Below are 20,525 nucleotides of genomic sequence, written 5' to 3'. Positions count from 1 at the left end.
CTGGCACCTGAAATAACCTGGTTAATGCATTTGTGTTGTATTTTGGAGGATATTGTGTTTTGATAGGAAGTACAACATAATCAGAGGATTTGTGTGTGAAGCTTGATGGATAATTGGATGTGGGTCGTCAAGAGGAGCCTACACGTGAAAGGGGAGGACCAGATGGGCCAGAAAAGGGCCCAGGCCAATTGGCCTAGTACCCTATAAGCCAATCAGCCTGGCCTGTTCTAAGGCCCGGTAAAACTCCCATTTCTTCGATGTGAAGTCTACGATGCATATAGGGTTTTTCCATCGACCATTCGTCTAGAGCCGCCTCCCACGAAGGACTATAAATACCCCCTAAAGGACTACAAGCAAGGATAGAAAGAGAAGATAGAGGAAACACCACGCATACACCATTTCACCACTATCACAAGGTCAGGAACAGAGAGAAGATTGGATCTACAGGAGGCCACCCAAAACGGAGCTCGGGAGGAGGAGAAAACACCCCAAACCGATTAGCCTAGAGGTGCTCAGGCCAATCGGCCTGGGGCTTTCCTTCCCCCATTCATCATCCTCTTCGGTCCAGCTGATCTACAGAGCATCCTTTATCCCCTTTTGCATCAACATGTGTATGATCATAGGGTAAAGTCTCTTTTTGTCCTTGGGGTTGTATGGAGATCTTGATTTGTAATCGCCGAACCACTTGTTCAAGATCTATTTGTTATCATTTATATCTTGATGATGCTCTTTCATGTAATGGTTGGCCAGTGCTACTTTAGGTTGCTTTGTTGCTACCTAGAACAATCATCCTGACATGTTCCTGTTGTGTAATAGTTTATTATCCTTGCGTAGTGACGGTATGCGAGAGGAGAAGTGTTGGGTATGGTTCACTTTCACTCACGATAACACTTAGGTCTAGTTTGTTCACTCATGGCGATTGCATCTACAAGTGATCCTAGATCCCTAGGACAAGCGTTCCATCTACCTTGTTTACACCCTATACTCTTTACCTGCTTTGATCTAGACTGCTTAGCTCTTTATTAGCATAATCTTATTCAATACATAGAGCTTTTGGTTACAATGATTAGTGATTATTAGTTAAGCATGCAAATCCCTTGTTCCAAGGCTTATAAACGTTGGGGGATTACTCAAAGGGAAAAGTTACAACCAATCTGTGCGCTTGCGGTTCACAAATTGGTGCACTAATTGCTGCCAACAGCCGCACGGTGGCCGTCCTGCCTCCTTCCACCCTAGCACAGGTGCAACCATCGCCAACGGCATCATCGGCGCAGCGCTGCACCACGCTGCTCCCACTGGACCGGTCAGAGAGGTAAGTGTTCTCGATTCCTTCAATTTTCTTCCTTTGTTGGATGCATGTGCGAATTTTGATTTTTGACCCAATTTGTAATCTTTGTTTTTGCCACAGAGTTTGTTCCCAATATTAGCATCTAGCCCACCTCAGTGGGGGTTCATGAAGCACGTCATTCGGTTGGTGCTGACCCTGGTAGAGGTGTGGACACGTTGGCATGCCACCGGTAGCCAGTGCCGGTCTCCCCTCAGTGACCATGCTGTCCATGGGGGTCAATAGCTTGGGCACAGCAGAGGCTTGAGTGTCCATCACGGCTGCGCTGGCCGCCATGGAGGTGACTGACATGGAGGATTCCTCATCCATGGAGGGAACGATGGGAGGAGGTGTGGATTTCACCATTGCAAGCCAATCCCCCTGCAGGGTCAAAGCCCTACACTGTAGCTTAGCTCGGGCACAGTAGAGGCCCGAGTGTCCATCGCGGCTGCACTGGCCGCCGTGGAGGTGATCAACGTGGAGGATTCCTCATCCACGGAGGGAACAATAGGAGGAGGTGTGGATTTCACCATTGCAAGCCAGTCCCCATGCAGGGTCAAAGCCCTACCCTGTAGCTAGCCCTACTGAAGGGTCCATCGGGTCTGGGCCTAGTCCTGATCAGGGTGTTGCCTAGGTCTGAGGTTGGCCTGACTTTGACCTGGGTGCATCCCCGACACCCTCACAAGGCCCTGTGCACCCTTGACGATGGCTGCAAGCGCGCGTCGTGGGCTAGCATCATCGGGCATGGCGAGAAAGTCCGCGATGACCTAGGAAAGGCCCAGGTGCTGCTTGTTGTGGCATTGGGGGCCCTGACGGGCGCTCTAATATTGATAAAGGAGGAGGTTCTTCCGCTCGAGCAAGTAACCCTCCTACCCCCTTTCCGGTGTTGAGGGATAAGGGTACCCACGGGTCCCCACCGACTAAGATACTAGCTGGCCTAACAAGTGTGCCCTGCCCGACCATGGCATGTGGGGCAAGGCGTGAAGTTCCATGAAGCACAAGCTTGAGGCCGGGCGAACCGATTCAGCCTGGATATCACGGGATATTTGTGGTAAACCGACTCAGATTGATTTCCTTGTAACAACTGACTAAGATTAGATCCTATTTGACTTGTAACCTTTGGTCGTCAGCCTATATAAGGCAGTCAGGGGTGCCCCCCGAGGACACGTTAACTCTTCACACCTACGATCAGCAATACAATCCACTAGAACATAGAACGTAGGGTATTACTATCCAGAGGTCTGAACCTATCTAAACCTTGTGTCCCTGTGTTACCATTTGAGTTCTTGGTCCTATGATCTCCCCCACCTACAAATCTACTACTTGAGTAACCCCTTGGTTGACTGTCGGTCACTAAATCCGACTGGTGTTGTTTTTGGTTTGGGTTCTTTTGCTCGTGGCGGTCAGGTTTTGATTGCATGATCTGCTACTTTTTTCTAGGAGCTATTGGGTATTTTGATGAGGAAATCTGAGTTCTAGCGAGCCGCATACAAGTTGCTGAAGAGGGAGGTCGCCGACCAATGGCGGCTGGCATACACGACATTCGAGGTAGAGCATGCACGTGTGGAGGCGTAGCAGTTGTAGCAGGAGCTCACCATGGCTCGATCCGAGGCGGAGGCTACTCGGGCTGCATAGCACCATACCGAGGATGCCTCCACCCAAGCTGCATGGACTACAGAGGTTATAAGGAGAGAGTTCGCTGACCGTGTGGTTTAGGACCGGGTGCAGGTCATCAAATGGGCTTGCCAGGCGGAGGAGATGAAAGCGCTTGTGGTGACAATGGAGCGCTCCCGTCAGTGTACTGAGACCGCCAGGGTGGAGGCGGAGCAGGCTTGGCAAACCTTGGTGACCAAGGTCCACACCCTCAGAGCGATCTGCAACGGTAGGATCCTAGCTTCCCTTGGTGCTTTTGTTTTCCTCTAACCTTTGTGCCGATTCTGATCGGGAGCTCAACCTTTCAGGTTTGCAAGATGAGGCGACCTCGGCCCTCCAGCAGCAAGTGGCGGCAAGCACCAAGTGTAGGAGGTGGTCAGTGAGATTGACACGCTCCAAGGTGCGGCTGAGGCATTGTGAGCCCATGTGTTTGGGGGAAGGGGCGCAGAGCGCGGGCTCTCTGGTGGACCAGCTCGGGGTGGCCCGAGATCACTAACGGGCGTCAATATGGTACCCTCATTGCCTTCATGTCCATGGCCATACACTATGAGGGTGTGAACTTTGCCACCGTAGGGAGTGGGTACACGAGGAAACAATTGGGTGAGGAGATCCATGAGCTCAGGAAGGCTCTGGCGGCAAGCGCTCAATAGCTGGTCAGTCAAGTCTCACCCTCCAACATCCAGGACCGACGCTCAGCTCCTGCAGAGTAGATTTTTAGCCCTTTGAAGCTCAGATATTTTGTAACAGATGTTTTGATTATCGAGAACTTGTTTGGAATTTGTTTTTATGTTCAGTTTTCTAGTTGTGTTGAGTTACTTTCTCATTTTCCCTTTGCTTGGTGTGCAGTGAAGCTTGGGAGCTAGCCCGCGGGGCTTCCTTCCACAAGTTGTTTGCACGATGTGGGTCGGGATCACGATGAGCAAGTTTTCGTGGCTAAGGTATTCATATGTATGTAGCCCCCACGAGAGGGTCATGCCATTCACCCGCGCAGGTTGGTATGAACCGCTCGGAATAGGGAGAAGAAAGGGAAAGAGGTGGTGGGAATGATGGGCTTTTCATTGTTTATAACAAACAATGAGTAAGGGTAGAAGCGACATAGCAGCTCAATGTTCCTTGAATTGGTGAGGATGTTGCCATTCTTATCCTTCAAGCGATAATCCCCCAGGAGTAGGACTTTGGCGATGGAGTTGGGTCCTTCCCAAGGTGGCGTGAGCTTGTGCTTGCCCTTGGTGGTTGGACCCGTTGGAGGACCAGGTCCCTAACCTAGAAGGCCCAACCTCGAACGCTCTTGTTGTGGTATCGTCGGAGGGCCTGCTAGGATTTGTCTGATCCGAGGAGTGCCATGTCACGCCCTCATCTAGCTAGTCAAGCACATTTTGGTGAGCCTCCTCCGACCTTGCCTCGTTGTACACCTTGACTCGCAGTGCACCATAGTCGAGGTTGGTTGGGAGCACGACCTTCGCGTCATACACCATGAAGAAGGGTGTGAACCTTGTGGACTTATTCAGTGTTGTTGTGAAGCTCCAGAGCATGGCAGGTACCTCACTAGCCCAGTGCCCCGCGAACTTGTCAAGACAGTCAAAGATGCGGGGTTTGAAACCCTGCAAAACCATGCCGTTGGCACGCTTGACTTGGCCATTGGTGCGCAGGTGGGTCACAGAGGCCTAGTCCACCTGGATGTTGTAGTCGTCGTAGAATGGAGGAACTTCTTCCCCATGAACTGGGTGCTGTTATCAGTGATGATGGAGTTCAAGACCCCAAACTGATACACGATGTCAAGTAAGAATTGAACCGCCGCCGGGGATGTGACCTTTGTGATGGGCTTCACTTCGATCAAATTGGTGAACTTGTCCACTACCACAAGGAGGTGGGTGTAGCCCCTGGCCGCTCTTTTGAAAGGCTTGACCAAATCAAGGTCCTAGACCACGAATGGCCATGTGATGGGGATGGTTTGTAGCTCCTGCGTAGAGAGGTCAGTATGCCGTGCATAGTACTGCCACCCTTTGTAGGTGTGCATGATCTGTTGGGCGTTAGTGTCTGCAGTCAGCCAGTAGAATCCTTGCAAGAAGGCTTTGCCGACCAGCATCCTCAGCACCGCGTGGTGGCCGCAGGTGCCAGTGTGGATCTCTAGAAGTAGCAGGTTTCCCTGCTCGCGTGGAATGGACCTCTGGAGAATTCCAGATGGGCTATGCTTGTAGAGCTCCTCCCCAATGATGATTAAGGACTATGCATGCCTGGCGAGCCATCAGGCCTTAGTTGCATCGCTAGGGAGGGTGCCTTGCTAGAGGAAGTTGAGGAAGGGCGCGGGCCAGTCAGGCTCAGTTGTCCTGACCTCTTGATTGGGCCCCCATTTTCTTAGGGCCCGAGGTTGGCTTCAATGCTTGATTGTGGTCGGGGGTGGTGGGACCCAAGGTCCGGTTGGGCATCTTGAAAAGCTTGATGAACACCCCAGGCGGCGCACACTCCGTGCTGAACACGAGCTTTGCCAGGAAATCGACACACGGTTTTCAAACATGAGGATGTGATGTAGCTCGAGCCCATCAAACTTGTCCTCAAGTTTTCACACCTCATTGTAGTACGTGACCATCTTTTTATTGCGGCACAATGCTTCCTTCATGACCTGGTCAATGACCAGTTTCGAATGGCCCCTAACATAGAGGCGATAGATGCTCAGGTTGAAGGCAATCTTTAAGATATGAATGAGGGCTTCATATTCCACCACATTGTAGGTGGTGTGAAAGTGCAGGAGGATCGCACATTCCATGTGATTCCCCTTGGCTGAGGTGTGTATGACCCCAGCACCCACGCCCATCGCCATAAGTGACCCATCGAAGTACATCATCCAGTACTCCTAGTCCCTCAGGGGTGGCGGGGTCTGGACCTCGGTCCATTCGACGATGAAGTCAGCAAGGACCTGTGATTTGATTGTGGTCCTTAGCAAGTAGGAGATCTGGTGGCCCATGAGCTCTGTTGCCTACTTGGCCACTCGCCCCGAGGCGACACCGATGTTACCACCACTATGGGATGGCTCTCAAAAGTAGTGGAGGAGATTGTGCTTGGCGATGAGGATGACATAGATAATCTTTTATATTTGGGGGTAGTGGACCTTGGTGTCAGAGAGTACCTTGCTGATTAAGTACACCGGCCTCTGCTCCATGAGGACGTGTCCTAACTCTACGTGCTCCATGATAAGGGTCGTGCTGACCACCTGCATGGTTGCGGTGATGTAGAGCAGTAGGGGCTCGTCTGGTCTAGGCGAGATCGAGGTCAGCGGTGAGGCCAAGAAAGCCTTCAACTTGTCAAATGCCTCCTGAGCTTCGTCGTTCCACAAGAACTGGTAAGACTTCTTCAGGAGCTTGTATAGGGGCATGCCACACTCCCTAAGTCGTGTAATGAAGTGGCTGAGGGAGGCTAAGCACCCCATTAGCTTCTGAGCACCCTTGGCGTTGGTGATCGGCCCCAAGTTCCTGATCGCCGCTATCTTCTCTAGGTTGGCTTCGATGCCATGCTCGAAGATGATGAACCCTAGGAGTTTTCCCTTGGGCACCCCAAAGACGCATTTCTCCAGGTTGAGCATGATGTTGTAGCACCTGAGACACTCGAACACATCCCTCAAGTTGGTGATGAGCTGCTCGGCCTTCTTGGACTTAACGATGATGTCACCGATGGACACCTCGACGATGTCATCGACCAACAAGTCTAGGCACTGGTGCATGCACCTTTGGTACCTGGTGTAGAGAAGTAGATGGGAAACACCACACACCCTAATGAGGAAGGTTGACCTCTCTCTGTATATATATATGGCCAATATGGCTTGAAGTACAAGGAATACATCAAGTGTACAAGGAAAGGATAAATACATCCTAATATACATATATACTTCCTAATACCTAGAGCCCATGTTCTTGAACCCAAAGGGCATCGTGATGTAGCAGTACACACCAAATGGGGTGATGAATGAGGTCACGAGCTAGTCGGACTCCATCGCAATCTGGTGATAGCCTGAATAGGCATCCAGAAAGCATAGGACTTCGCATCCTGTGGTCAAATCAACCGCCTAATCGATGCGCGGCAAGGGATATAGTACCTTGGGGCATGATTTATTTATACTAGTGTAGTCGACGCACATGAGCTAGGTGCCATTTTTCTTCCACACAAGCACTGGATTGGCTAGCCACTCGGGGTGGAACACCTCTTTGATGAACCTTGCCGCTAGGAGCCGGGCTATCTCTTCACCTATTGCCTTTCACTTCTCGTTGTTGTAGTGGCACAGGCGTTGCTTGACCAGTCTGGCATCTGGCCTGATGTCAAGGGCATGCTCGGTAACCTCCCTGAGGATTCCCAGCATGTTAGAGGGCTTCCACGTGAACATATCCCGATTGGCGCGCAGGAAGTCAATGAGCTCGCTCCCATTTCGTGGATAGCATGGTGCCGATCCACACTACCTTGCTGGGGTCCTCAGGGTTAATCTGGACCATCTTCGTATCCTTCGTGGGCTTGAAGGCACCCGACGTGGAGGCCTTGTTGGAGTCGAGGTGACCTCCTCCGTGACCTTCTAGATCTCACGAAACTCTAGGGAGCAGATTGTCTAGGTGGCAAGCTTGCAGTTCTCCTTGTCGCAGAGTTGGGCATTGTTGACGGTCCTTATGACAGAAATTTGACCGTCACACTACTCAAAGAATAAAGAAAAACTAGCATTACTTACTCACATAATTGTTATCAATAACCTAGTTCCACATGTATTAGCAAATAAGTTATTTCAAGGATACATATCTATACAAAAGAGGAAACATGCGCAAACATGGACGAAACACACAGAAGAAGACTAGACGTGTACACGACAGATAAGAGGGCCCACATGCTAGAGCAAACTAGCCCAATCCAGCGTGGGTCCAAAAGGGAAAGCGCTGAGGTCCAACCAGTAGCCCACCAGACAAAGGCGGTGGGGAGGAGGCCCAGCCCAGGGTCGGCCAAACCTGGATAGGGTCCCTTCACCCTTATCTTCCACGTGGCGATCGCTGGTGGACTCCCTATAGCGGTTGGGGAAGATTCCCCGTGGATGCCTCCCGGGAACCACCCTCAACTACCTATAAAAGGAGGAGACCCCCCTCTCACACACACCACCCTTGAAGCCTCTCTCCCTCTCTCTCTTGCTACTCTTGTAATCCTTAGGCTAGTGGAGCTAGGCTAGAGTTGAATTCTTATAGTGCTAAGCTAGTCTTCGAGTTTGTTGGGGACGTAACCTCTGGCTCTCGGTATGGCTTTGTACTCGACTTGTTGGTGTTCTATCTATAAAGAGTATGGTTGTTATGCTATTTCGGTAGTGTATTATGCCATGACTTGTGCTTTATTAAGTTATACTCGTATGCTTAGGCTAAATTATGCTACCGCATCAGTTCATTGTGCCTTCAGGCTTGCTCTAGCTCTATGCCTGTCGATCATCATGGTCGGGGTTCTTGAGGGGCTAGAGTAGTGATCACGTATATGAGCGTGGTGCTCGAGCATGTTGGGATCTATCGAATATGACTATGCCCCACGGTCTGAGGGGTAGGCGGTAGGTGGTGACAGCCCTGTCCGTCCCTTGTAGTTCCCCTTGTTCGGGTATGGTGTAGGAGTTCTAAAGGATACCTTGCCTTGGTAGACTAGGGATGGATATTCTCCCCGTAATGTTGTATGCCTAGAGTTAGCTTTGACCGTGTGCTTGTATGACCTTTCCTAGTATAGATAGTTGCCACTAGGACCTCTTGGACGCCTTGCTCCCGCTAACCTTAAGCTTATTCTTTTATACTTTATTCTTGAGATTGGCTTGTTTGTGTATCGCATTACCCTCATATATTTATCATGGCTTACCCCTGTATGAACTTTGGTCTATTACTTAAGCTTATGATCCTGGATATGTATCCAATAAATCCATTTACACTAATGCCATCCTTTGGGTGGAAAAAAATATAAATTATGATACCCTAAATATTGTTCGGCTGAAATGATATAACAGTATATCCTTGTGCTTGCGAATTTATTCGTAACGTTAAGAAATATCAACAGGCATGCTGGTAGCTAGAGCTCATGGTGATCACCCCTTGGGGACTAGGGATCTTAAGCTTGAGGTAGCTGTAGTTTGGAACGGCCATGAACTTTGTGTTGCAAAGTCGTCTGAGGATCGCATGGTAGGATCCCATGAAATCCACCACCTCGAATGTGAGGGTTTCCATGCAGAAGTTCACACAGTCCGTAAATCTGACAGGCAAGTCGATTTGCATGATTGGAATCGCTAGTTTTCCTAGGATAACCCCGTGGAAGGGCACCCAAGTTAGTCGGATCTCAAAACGTAGGATCTTTATGTCATCAAGCATACTGATGTGCATGATGCTGAGGCCGCTTCCACCATCCATGAGAACCTTGGACAAGCGGGTGTTGGCGATGATGGGGTGAATGAATAGGAGGAACCTCCTTGCTGATGGGATGTGGTCGGGGTGGTCTGACCTATCGAAGGTGATCGCTGCCTCTGACCACTTCATGTCGGTCGGCACTGCAGGGTGAGCGGTGTTCACCTCCTGAGCCATCAGCTTCTGCTTGCGCTTGGACTCTTAGGCATCAAGCTCTGCGAAGATCATGAGGAAGCTTTGGGGATCGGGGAAGGTGTCCTCGTTCTCTATGTCGCCATCAGTGATTGGCAGCTGCTTCCCCATAGCGTCGATCTTGAGGTTGCCCTTTATGTAGAACCTCATAAGGTCGCACTTTTTGTAGAGGTGCCTCATTGGGAAGCTGTGGTTTGGGCACAACCCATCCAGCAGCTTCTCAAAGTGGTCGGGAGTGGGCTTGTCCCCATCTGCTGCTTGCCCACGCGATCGGTCGTACCGATGAGCTCGTTTTCGTGGCGCTTCTTGTTCTTTTTCTTCTTGTCGTGGTGGGAGGAGCCGCCCTCCTCATCTCTGCCATGCTTGGCGCTGCTCTTTCCTTTGGCAAAGATCGTGACCACCTCCTACTCGCCCAAGGCATGGTTGGTGGTGTGGTCCTGAAGATGGACGCCCCGAATAAGTCTGTGTCAGTGATGTCGGGGAGCTCATTGCACTACCAGGAGAAGTGACGGATATACTCCCAGAGCGTCTCTCCAAAGTTATGCTTACAACTTTTGAGGTCCCAAGAGTTGCCTGTTCAGGTGTACGTGCCCTGGAAGTTGCCGATGAAGATTTGGCGAATGTTAGCCTAGTCCCGGATGCAGTCGGTTTGGAGGTACTTGAACCAGGCACGAGCCGATTCCATTAGGAAAATTGGCAAGTACTGGATGATGAAGTAATCTTCGATGGTGCCCCTCCTCCTCCACGGCAGAGGAGCCGGTAGTCCTCAAGCCAAACACTAGGGTTCGTATCCCGAATGTACTTGGTGATGTTGGTCGGGGCTCGAAAGCACTCGGGAAAATTAAAGGGACAGAGTGTATCCTCCTCCCGAATGCCCTTAGGCCAAGACCCTCCGAGTTGGGCATGGGGATGCCGTCATAGCGTCGGTCATGGCGGTCACGGTAGTCGTCACAATCACGATGGTACAGATGGTCGCCACGCGCTCACGCCGCTTGGCGTCGATCATGCCTTATTCATCATGGGTGCCACCGAGGTGACTGTGCACCAAGGCCACGGGACGCTGCAGCTCCAATGCCCCCCTTGCGGGCTGGCCTGCTTCCCGCTGGCTCGTTCGGGGTAGAGGCAGCAGCTGTGGGGCCAAACCCCACTGGCGCTTTGTCCCTGGTGCCTGCTGGATGCCTCCTGTCACCGCTCAAGGGAGCTTTCGGCCTGTTGCACCGCTGCAGCCTCCAGAAGCCCCTTGAGTTCATGGTAGATGCAAAGTCCCTTGGGGTCCCGAGACTCGGGAATGGAGCATAGGATCATGACCACAGCCGCGATGTTCTAGCTAGCCCGTGCAAAGCGGTGGACGTCGTTCTCATCGCGCATCATCTGGTTATGCACGTGAGGAGCACGAGCGCGAGCAGAGCCTCCTGAAAGCCCTTTGCACTGCTGCTCCAGCTTAGCACAGTCACGTTCCAACTGCGCGCACTTGTTCTCCAGCTCCGTTGCCTCAGCGGTAAGGTGCTCGGCCTTTTCGCAGATATACACCTCGTGCTCCTCCGACATGCGTTGGATCAGCTACAGCCACACATCTTTGGCCATGGCCGAGGGTGTATGCTCGACGAGCTCCACCATGAAGCACTCTCTCAAAGGGTGGCTACTCAGCACGAGCTCCATCTCGGAAGATGAGCTGCTCACGAAGCTCACCTCCAAAAGGTCATGAAAGGATGCCTGGGAGTACTCGACAGCCCCCACGAACACAAAATCTGGTGATGGGGGTCAAAGCCAGCGTGCGAGGTCGAGCTCAAATAGCCGGGTGGCATTACGCAAGCCATGGGGGAGCATGGTATTAGGGTCCCAAAAGTCACTTTTTGGGGGTAGCAGCGCCTCCCTAAAGAGCTGGGAGAAGACATTGGCCAATGCGTAGAACGTGTGTCGGCAAGCCTCCGGCTCGAGGCTACCCCCAAGTGCGTGTCGATTTTACGCGCGAGAACGTCATAGTCAATTGGTAGCACACCCTCATCATCGGAGGAGGATTCCTCTGGTAGTCCGCGCTACACAGGGCGCTCCTCTTCGTGGAGGTGTAGGTGGCTGAACTGGTCGGTGATGAAGTCCAGGCTTCCGAAGCGGAAACCCTAGGCTAGAACCAAGGTGGGGATGAGATGGATCTCTCCCCCAACCATGATGGCAAACTTGAGAATCCTAAAGAGAACGATGTCGCTGGAAGCATTGCTGTCGCCGAAGCTGAAACCGAAGGAAGCCATCAAGAGCTGGATGTGGTGTCCACGACTACCCCTACTTGGCACGCCAATTATCAGTGTTCTATACCGCTGACTAGTGAATCACGCCACGCTCACCTCACAATCAATGACTCGCAGATAGACACAAGGGTTTATACTGGTTCGGGGTGAAACCCTACGTCCAATTCAAGGTGAGAGTTCGTGTTCCTCAAGTCTGAGTGTGCAGCAAGATTACAACGGGGTGCTCATAAGCATGCAAGTCTGTGAGAAGTGTCAGATAGTGAAAGGAAAACCCAACTCCCCTTATATAGGCTTGGGGATTGGGCTATAGCGAGAAAGTGGGGGTCCCTCAACCCTAGTGGTCGAGACACCTAGCAGGGAAGGACCCTTTGCCTGGTCAGATGCGATGGGCCTATCATGGAATAGCTTCCCATCCTATCCCTACTCCTGTGGCACGTTGGGGGGGGGGGACGTGCCACGCACTGTGTAGCGTGGCAGGCGAGGCACGGTGAGGCGGCACTGTGCGGGTTGTGGCAGTACTATGCTAGCTGTGGCTACCGTCACATCCACCAACTCCCATGGTGGGAGGTGGCGTGCGATGCTAGGGTGCGTAGGAGCTTGGCCGTTAACTGCCGTTTGAATGACGCCGGTAGCGCCCCTTCCCCTCCTAGTGGTCGGGAGCCCTCTTTTGGTTTGTGTTCAGTCTATGGACCCCAAGGCCCCACATTGGTGCGTGCCCCCCAACACAGGTTAGCTGCGAGGTCGTATGGTCCTGCCCATGTTTGGGATGTAATGGTGGACAGGTAGCAAAGGGTAGACTCCCAGGCGTGCTGCAGGCCATGTGTAACAACCTAGATTAACCCAGCCGAGTTTAATCTTAAGACAAGCTCCTAATCTGGTTGACTCAGCCTTTCTTGAGCTATACCGGCTAAATCTGGTTTTCAGACCAACCTAGCGCCTTAGGGAGGGTTTATCTTTGGAAAGTTGAGCAGGACGCCAAGAAAACTCTTTATAGAAGTTGGAGAACGAAGTCCCTTCTTTAACTTTGTTAATTGTACATTGGTCCAATTCATCTCCGAAACTTCCCCAAATCTGCAGTTCAAATCAGCCCCGACCCCTGAAACCCAGCAAACCGCTGTTTCTCTCTAAGTCCCGAAACCAGTATTCCTCCAAACTTTGGAGCTTTGGATCCCCAAATCCACTGCGTCTTTGAGCTCGATCCAATTACAAAAGTTGGACCTTGGCTGGTGTTCTACAACTCTTGTTAAGGGAGTCAAAGTGGTGTAGTTTGGAAATTGGGAGATCATGAGGCTGGAAGATGGACCCAGAACAGGATTCCGCAGATCTATCGAGCAAAGAGCGCCAGAGCACGCGTGCACCCTATTTCAGAGCGCCGCCGCCGCGTGGTGCGACCGCACCAAAGCGCACGCCCCGCGACGATACCGCCATCACCAACCACCGCTCAGGCAGTGACAACTCCTTTTTCCCCTGCCTCGCCAGTAGCGTGCCCCAGCAAAGCCACTAGTTCTGCGCTTGCTAGTGTCACCACTTGCCTTGTCACCTCGCCTGTAGCGCCCTCGCCTGCAGTGCCCCCTCTCTCCCTCCTGTCCGCCGATACCGAGTCGCCACAACCAATCCAGCGCTTGACACGACCAGGCACGTGCTCGACCTCGCCAATCCTTCCGCCCGGCAAAACCACGCTTGCCTAGCGCTGTCTTCCTTGCCCAATGCCGTAAAGATCCTGTCCCCGGAGCTCCGCTTCGCCGGCCAATGGAGACGCCAACCAATCGCTACTGCGGTAGAGCACTCCTTTCTGCCTCGATCTTATCCTCGCGCCGCTTGAGCTCGTTCCTTCTTTCGAACTCTTCCGCGCCGCTATAAAAAGGGTACCGAAGCCTCTTACCGAAAATCCCTTCGCCATCTTTGCCCTCGCCGCACTGATTGCGTGGTTTCATCTCCTTCGCCCTCGTCGCCGCACACTCCTCTGCTTCACACGCAAGTGCCGCCATCTGAGCTCTCTGTGAAACTCCCTTTCCGCCCAACGCCATGCCTTGCCAACCCCGCCAGCCGCTCCGCCTTCTTCCACGCTGTGCTAGAGCTTGCTTGTTGCCCACAAGAAGCACCGTCGCCGCCGGAGCACCGCCGGACCTCGCCACCGCCCGAACCTTAAACGCCTTTTGTCGCTCCGCCTGAGCTTGCTTCTTCCCGACCACAAGACTTCGTCAGTAGGACAAAAGGTGAGCTGCCGACCTCTTTCCATCTCGCCCGACCCCTGTCCATTTCGCCTGACCCTATCTATTTTGCCCGACCACTGTCCGCCTCGCCCGAGGGCTCGGCTGTATCCTTTTCTTTTGGACCGAGGGTATCTGTGTAAAATTTTAGAGACTTCTCTGCTTTAAGTCTGAGGACCCTGGTATAGTTATTCCTTAGGTCTAAGGGTCAGATCGTAAGTTTTCCCGATCCGACTCTTTTATCTTGTTCTAAATCAAAAGAAGCTTGGGAAATTCATCTTAAACCGAGGAAAAATCAGAAAAATGTGAAATCACTTGGGTTGGAATCCTCTTTCTGAGTAGAATCCAATGAAGTGGGTTTCACACTTTTCCTGTAGTTTTGCTACAGTTTTGGGCTAAATCCTTGCATGTGTTGTTAAAATAACCGTCTAAGTGTTTTAACCCTTGCATTTGCATTCCGTGTAGAGCTAAACCTTGCTAACGGCATATACGAGCTGCACCCAGTGCCAGAAGATGGAGTTGTAGCCGAGCTGCCGCCTGCAGGAGCTGAACCAGAGAGCGCCAAAGATCAGCTTGCTTCCGCCCTGATCGAAGGCAAGCCCCGGAGCATCACCCAATCTTTCTAAACTTGCGCATGCCTTCTGTTGTATGTATTTGCATTTACGTTCAGGAGTTGTTTGGAACCATAGATGCATGACTTAGTTCCCTTGATCTGAACACTAGTATGATAGGCCGAGTAGTTGCAATGCTTAACAGGACTCGGTAAAAGTCGAGTGATTCCCTGTCACTCACGAGTTGTAGGAGTTGTTTGCTCTCCTTCTGGTTACAACTATAAGGACGATGGACGGGGCAGGGCTCTGTGAACTATTTTGGTGGTCGGTGGATTGCCCCGTCTGTCTACATGAAATTGGTTAAGGTCGGAAAGTGTTGGTGTTCGTGATTAAGTGTTTGAAAGTACTAATCTCATACCTAGTATGGGATGGGGAAGCATAGTACCTGATTGAACCAGGACATGAGCGGTTCGATCCACTGTCTCTGGAACAGAGTTTCCCTTGCGGCCGCATGTGGTGACAAGTGCGGTCACAGAATGGCAGAGGCCGGATCTGTGGAACCTTGTAACAAGAGAAGTGGGCCCGACACGGCTCAAGGGATTGATGGGGATGGCCGACAAGGGAAGCGACCCTCTGTGGTGCGCGGATGTCGTGAGATTAGGTTCGCCATGCATGCTTAAGAAATTCAAATCGATTCGTCTGCCTCTCACAGTTTGGGACTACTTGATCGCTATGCTACACTGAGTAAAGATGGAATATGATGATGATATTAATCTTGATGCTTGTTTTTTAAATTGTTTGGAAGCTATGTTTGCTTTGCATAAGTTGCTAATTTAGATTGGTTAATGAACTTAGAATCTGAGCTAAAATATTGAAAGTAAGGACATACTGTAGTTGCTTTTGGCAAAACAAACCCCTCAGCCAAAGAGCCTTGCATGTCTAGAAGTTGGTGAAGTAGATTCCACCAGTCGGTTAAGTCTTATTGAGCGTAGTCGCTTAGCCTTGTTGTGGCAATCTCTTTCAGGTGATGTTGAAGCTCCTGAGTCTGCTGCTTTTGGCACTTGGCCTCCCCAGCTCCCGCCTGGGTGGACGGTCGAGTGGGATCCCTCCTCGGACGGCGAGGATAGGGACCAGTGATGTCAGAATCGGCCTCATCCGTGACATCCGACCTCGGCGCTAGCTTCCGCTAGTTTATCTTTTCCGCTGCTTAAGAACTCTGTAAAACTTTGATTTCAAACTAGTGTTGTAAGAAATTAATGTACTTGTTTAAGTTGGATGATCTGTTGTATTCTCTGGAACCACTTACCTTCATGTGAGCTCTGCTATCTCGGTCCTGTGTAGTGGTATATCGGATGAAATCCGACGGACTGCCGAGTTAACCTGATTAAAGCATATGATCGCGTGTCAGGTGACTTAATTGTGCTTTAGCCAAGTTAATCCGAGCGGTCCCACCACACCATGATGGCGTCGCTGATCAAGACGGTCCCTTGGGTGAAGTCACACTAGACGGCCCACCGGTCCATGACCGCCCCCCGCCTCCTGTGCCGTGGCAGGAGCGGGTGGGGAGCCATGCGCGTCACATCATCATGGCATGCATTGAATGCCCCACATGCACCAGCCCTCGCCTGCTCCCCTCACCATGTGAGGCCGGCAGTTATCCCCGGTACGGTGGCTCCGTACCCTCCGAGCCCCACACGGGGATATCGGAGGAGTGCCACTTGCCCCCACCTATCTCCGAGGTCGGGAGGTCGGGGAGTGGGCCGTTTCCGGGTGCTTTGCGTTGCCCTGGCCGCGTGGCCTGTCGAGGGCATTGGAGATGCACCCGTTACTTTCGCCATTGATCACAACTTTCATCCAGTGAGTGAATATTTCACGGAACTGTGAACTCAACAATCTATGCTGAACTCGAACGCGCAGTGCAAAAGGAATACACCAAACCTTTAAGACTTGAGAAAATAAAGAAATTAAAAATGACCACTCTTATATGCAGCAGCTTCACAAGTAAATTCCGTTTCTTTAATTTTCGTAGTACAAGTTTCTATGTTAAATGTAGGCCAACATTTTCAGCCTACGTGCACAAACCTGTTCGGGATTCAAGCATTTGTAAGTTCTTTTTTAAAAAAAATTGCAAACGTGGCCGCACACTAAAAAATATGTGAAAATATTTTAATCATGGGCTTTAAATAATCAAGCTTCAAAAAAACCGTCTAAAAAGTTCTTCTTTTGTATAACTAATAATTGATAATATTTTCCGCCACTCTTTGCAGTTGAAGATGTTCCAATATGAGCTTACATCTAAGAACTGTTTAGTACTCAAACAAGTATACGAATTCTGTATGCATATGCCACTCGCCAAGACTAAGAGTTGACTTCCATTATATGCTAGTACGAAGCTAACATTTTTACTCCCTCTATTCACAATAAATCGTGTTTTTGGATTGGCTTGAGTCAACTATTTTAAAATTTGATTATGGATTAACTATGTTATATAGTAGATTTGTGTGTTTTTCCTATGTGTTAGAAATATATTCTAACAAAAGTTAGTTGTCAAATTAATGTTTTATATGACCATATTGATGTCTAGACCTGAGCAAAATACGGGTTGGACCGGCAAAAAAACCCAGAATGTTTTGAGCCCAAAAAATGTGGTCAAGTCCACCCATGAACAGCTTTCGAACCAGCTTTTTCGGGCTTTTTTCGAGTCGAGCTCAGGTCGGACAAGGACGTCCGATCTTTTTTAGTTGTAAAATAAATAAAAAAATAATCAGGTTGGGCTTGGCCCGCCCGAATTTTTTTTGAAGGCAAAATGCGCGCCACACCCGGCCCTATAAAGGCAACGGGCCGGGCCATTGGGCTGGGCAGGGCCACATTTGGCCACGGGCTGGGCTATCGGGCTGGGCGGGGCCGCGTTTGGTCACTTCTATTGATGTCAAATACATAACTTATATTTCTATTTGCGGCTGGAGGGATTATCTCCAATTGCTCGTAAAATGTATTCACTCCGTTGATTTTTATAAGGACGTTTCAATTACAAAAAGTTGACTTTCATATATGTTTTGTCTAACAAGTAATCAAATTGTATCCATGTTTCATATATGTGTTGTCTAACAAGCAATCAAATTATATGTTAAAATAAAAAAAAATTATCTCACTAGTTTCGTACTTCTAACATGATAATGAATTAATTGAAAATATATTATAAGCAAAATTATCTTCGTGGCCCTTTATTGCACCAACCAACAGTAGCTCAAGTGTCTCGATCAAATTTACTCAAAATTTTTTCAATATTATCATGTCCCCTCACTTGACCCAACTAACTAAACACTATAATTATATAAAAAATTAACAAACACTATTGCTTCCTAAAGCTTTGCTTTATCTCTCTCTTCGCGAAAAGACACCCTGCTCGCTATTGGAATTAAATTTTAGCAACTCCTTTTGTGACACTGACCCGCACCAGGGGCATATAAAGTTAATCCCTGTGGATGATTTTATTTTAATTTTACGGTAGTGCTAGCGTCCGGACGTCCGATAATTTTATTTTATCGGATGGTCGGGTGTCCGATAATTTTATTTTATCGGACAGTCCGTCGCAACATTGAAAAATAACTATCGAAACATCAAAAATCAACACTTGCAACACCGAGGATTGCAACATCTTTATGTGCATGAAACATCCTGAATTGCTTCGTGCAACATTCAAAACAGACACATTGAAACAACAAAAAAACATCTCTTACAACATTGCAACAACGAAAGAAGAAGAGACGAAACAAAAAAAAACAACTATATGCAATATCATGAACAAGTTGGTGCAACACCCGATTGCTGGCAAGTCAGACTGTTGCAAAACAGATGAAACGTCAATAGTCACCATTGCAACATCCAAAAATAACTATTGCAACACCATGAGGTACCTATTGCAACACTTAGATCCACGACAACCAACCTGCCTGTTGTCGGCCGAAGGAGAGGAGATGCCGTCGAGTTAGGGAGGATGACGCCGGCGTGGGGCGCGGGTGGGGGACGAGGCCGCTGGCGTGGGGGGAGGGGTGCTGCCTGGGTGGGGGGCGAGGCTGCCGGGGTGGAAGAGCGCGACGCCGTCGAGGTGGGGAGGAGGACGCCAGCGTGGGGCGCGGGTGGGGGACGAGGACGCCGGCGTGGGGCGCGGGTGGGGGACGAGGCCGCCGGGTGGGGGAGCGCGACGCCGTCGAGGTGGGCAAGGAGGACGCCGGCGTGGGGCACGGGTGGGAGACGCACGTCACGATGCTCCACCCGCCAGCGTGCTTGCTGGAGAGCCGCCACCCCTGCATCATCCCCCACATCTTGCTGGTCTTTGGATTGGAAGAGAAACGGAAGGTCGGGGATGAAGAGAGTCTGGACTCTCGAGAAAAAATGAGTGGATAAGGATAAGTGATGAAACGGGAGATGGATGACTACGAGCCTACGTACTTGAGGTGGCGTGGGGTCGGAGGCCAGCACTCCGCGTCCGATTTTTTCTCTTGGTTCGGATGCGTGTAGTATAGCATTACCGTTAATTTTATTTTGATGTTTTCAAGATAGCCATGTCATCACGAAGAAAATGAAATTATGTTTAAAACTACCCCTCCAATGCACAATTTCATATTGTTGTTTCATAGCCACCACGTACCATTTAATTTCATAACACATTCAGAGTTGGTTTTGGTGCAAGGGAGTTTCATCTAAATGAAATTGAATCCTTCTCTCTTCTTTTAAATTTTCTGTCATGTCATCAGATAATGTCATCAGATAAGCTGATGTGCTGACGTGGCAAGATAAGCTGATGTGCTGACGTGGCAACGTGCATGAAAAACTTGTATCAAACTTTGACAATAACCCACACGATGGAAGAGCCAAGCTAAGCACGCACCTGCATGTAGAAGAGAGCGCACATGTCGGGGTCCTCGGCGTTCACGTCGGCCCACGGCGCCAGCGCGGCCTCCCAGCTGCGCGCCCGGTCCTTGTCGTCCCGGACCGCCGCCAGGAACTCGCCGAGGGTCGCCTCCGCCGTGGCCTGCGCGAACCTCATGCCGGCGTCGTTGAGCTTCACCTCCCATGACCCGTCCTCGCGGCGCCGGAGCCGGCCGGCCATCTCCGGGTGGTCGGCAAGGGCCTCGCTCAGCGACTCCTTCGCCCAGCATACCTCCTCCCACAGACGCGCCGGCGCCGGGGCGCCGCCTCCGTCCACGCCACCGCCGGTGCGGTAGTAGAGCACCACGCGGGTGCGCCGCTGCAGCGCGGCCGCGGGGAGCGGGGGCGCGGCCACGGCGATGCGCCGCGTCCGACCGGGCTCCACCGCTCGCGTTGGCACGGCGGTCTGCGGAGACTCGACGTGGACGAGCGCCACCGGCGTAGGGGCCATGGTTTCGCTTCTCGGCTGCTGCTGCGCGCGCGCTGCTCTTGGCTTGCTCGCTCGCTGGTGGTCGTGGGCCGTGGAGGCTGCTGCAATTAAAGAGTACATAGTTTGTAGTGTGGTACCAGACTACCAGTCCACGTACCAGCAAGCGCATCTTCATTTATATGCTTGCATATGCATGTGCCTATGAATCTAAACTAGCAACAACAACCTAAATTATAAAGCCCACTAGGCCCCGGCCAAAAAGCTTTTGTGGTGGCTGTCAAAAGCGATATGTCCAGTAGGGATTTTGGGCGACAGGTCTATTTGTATTCTGCCATTTAGATCCACATGTCTCGAATCGTTAATGGTTAATAATTTAGAGAACGCGGTATTATTTACCAACATCACTGGATAAAACGGGTAGAAGATCCGGTGCAATAATTATGATTAATTTATGGAAAAGGGTGTTCACCAAAGGGTCGGCTACCTATATATGTACTGGCACTTTAAAACTGTAATTAAAGGGTCGGCTACCTATATTTGTACTGGCACTTTAAAACTGTCACATCAGGCAACCGTTTTCATTAAATCTTTGAGGTGCCGTTGG

General features: G+C 50.7%; 1 protein-coding gene across 3 annotated transcripts in view; it reads right to left on the bottom strand.

Annotated features, from left to right (window-relative positions):
- The window catches only part of LOC117861457 (uncharacterized), a 30,004-nt gene extending 9,825 nt beyond the window's left edge, over positions 1-20,179 (bottom strand). The window contains exons 1-3 of one of the 3 annotated variants that reach the window (XM_034745027.2): positions 19,451-20,179; positions 18,509-18,936; positions 18,174-18,400 (exon numbers count right to left, since the gene is read on the bottom strand). In XM_034745027.2, coding sequence (XP_034600918.1) covers positions 18,358-18,400; positions 18,509-18,936; positions 19,451-20,041 — 1,062 coding nt within the window. In that variant the 5' untranslated portion in view covers positions 20,042-20,179 and the 3' untranslated portion in view covers positions 18,174-18,357. Of the gene's footprint in view, positions 1-18,173; positions 18,937-19,450 lie in introns of those variants that run through there. The other 2 variants (XM_034745026.2, XM_034745025.2) reach the window with 2 other exon arrangements.
- Positions 20,180-20,525: the final 346 nt, after the last annotated feature.

Source organism: Setaria viridis, chromosome 6 (assembly GCF_005286985.2).
Source record: "Setaria viridis chromosome 6, Setaria_viridis_v4.0, whole genome shotgun sequence".
NCBI classification, from domain to species: domain Eukaryota; kingdom Viridiplantae; phylum Streptophyta; class Magnoliopsida; order Poales; family Poaceae; genus Setaria; species Setaria viridis.
The sequence above is the reverse complement of the archived record's forward strand: the minus strand, read 5'-3'. Positions and strand labels throughout refer to the sequence as shown.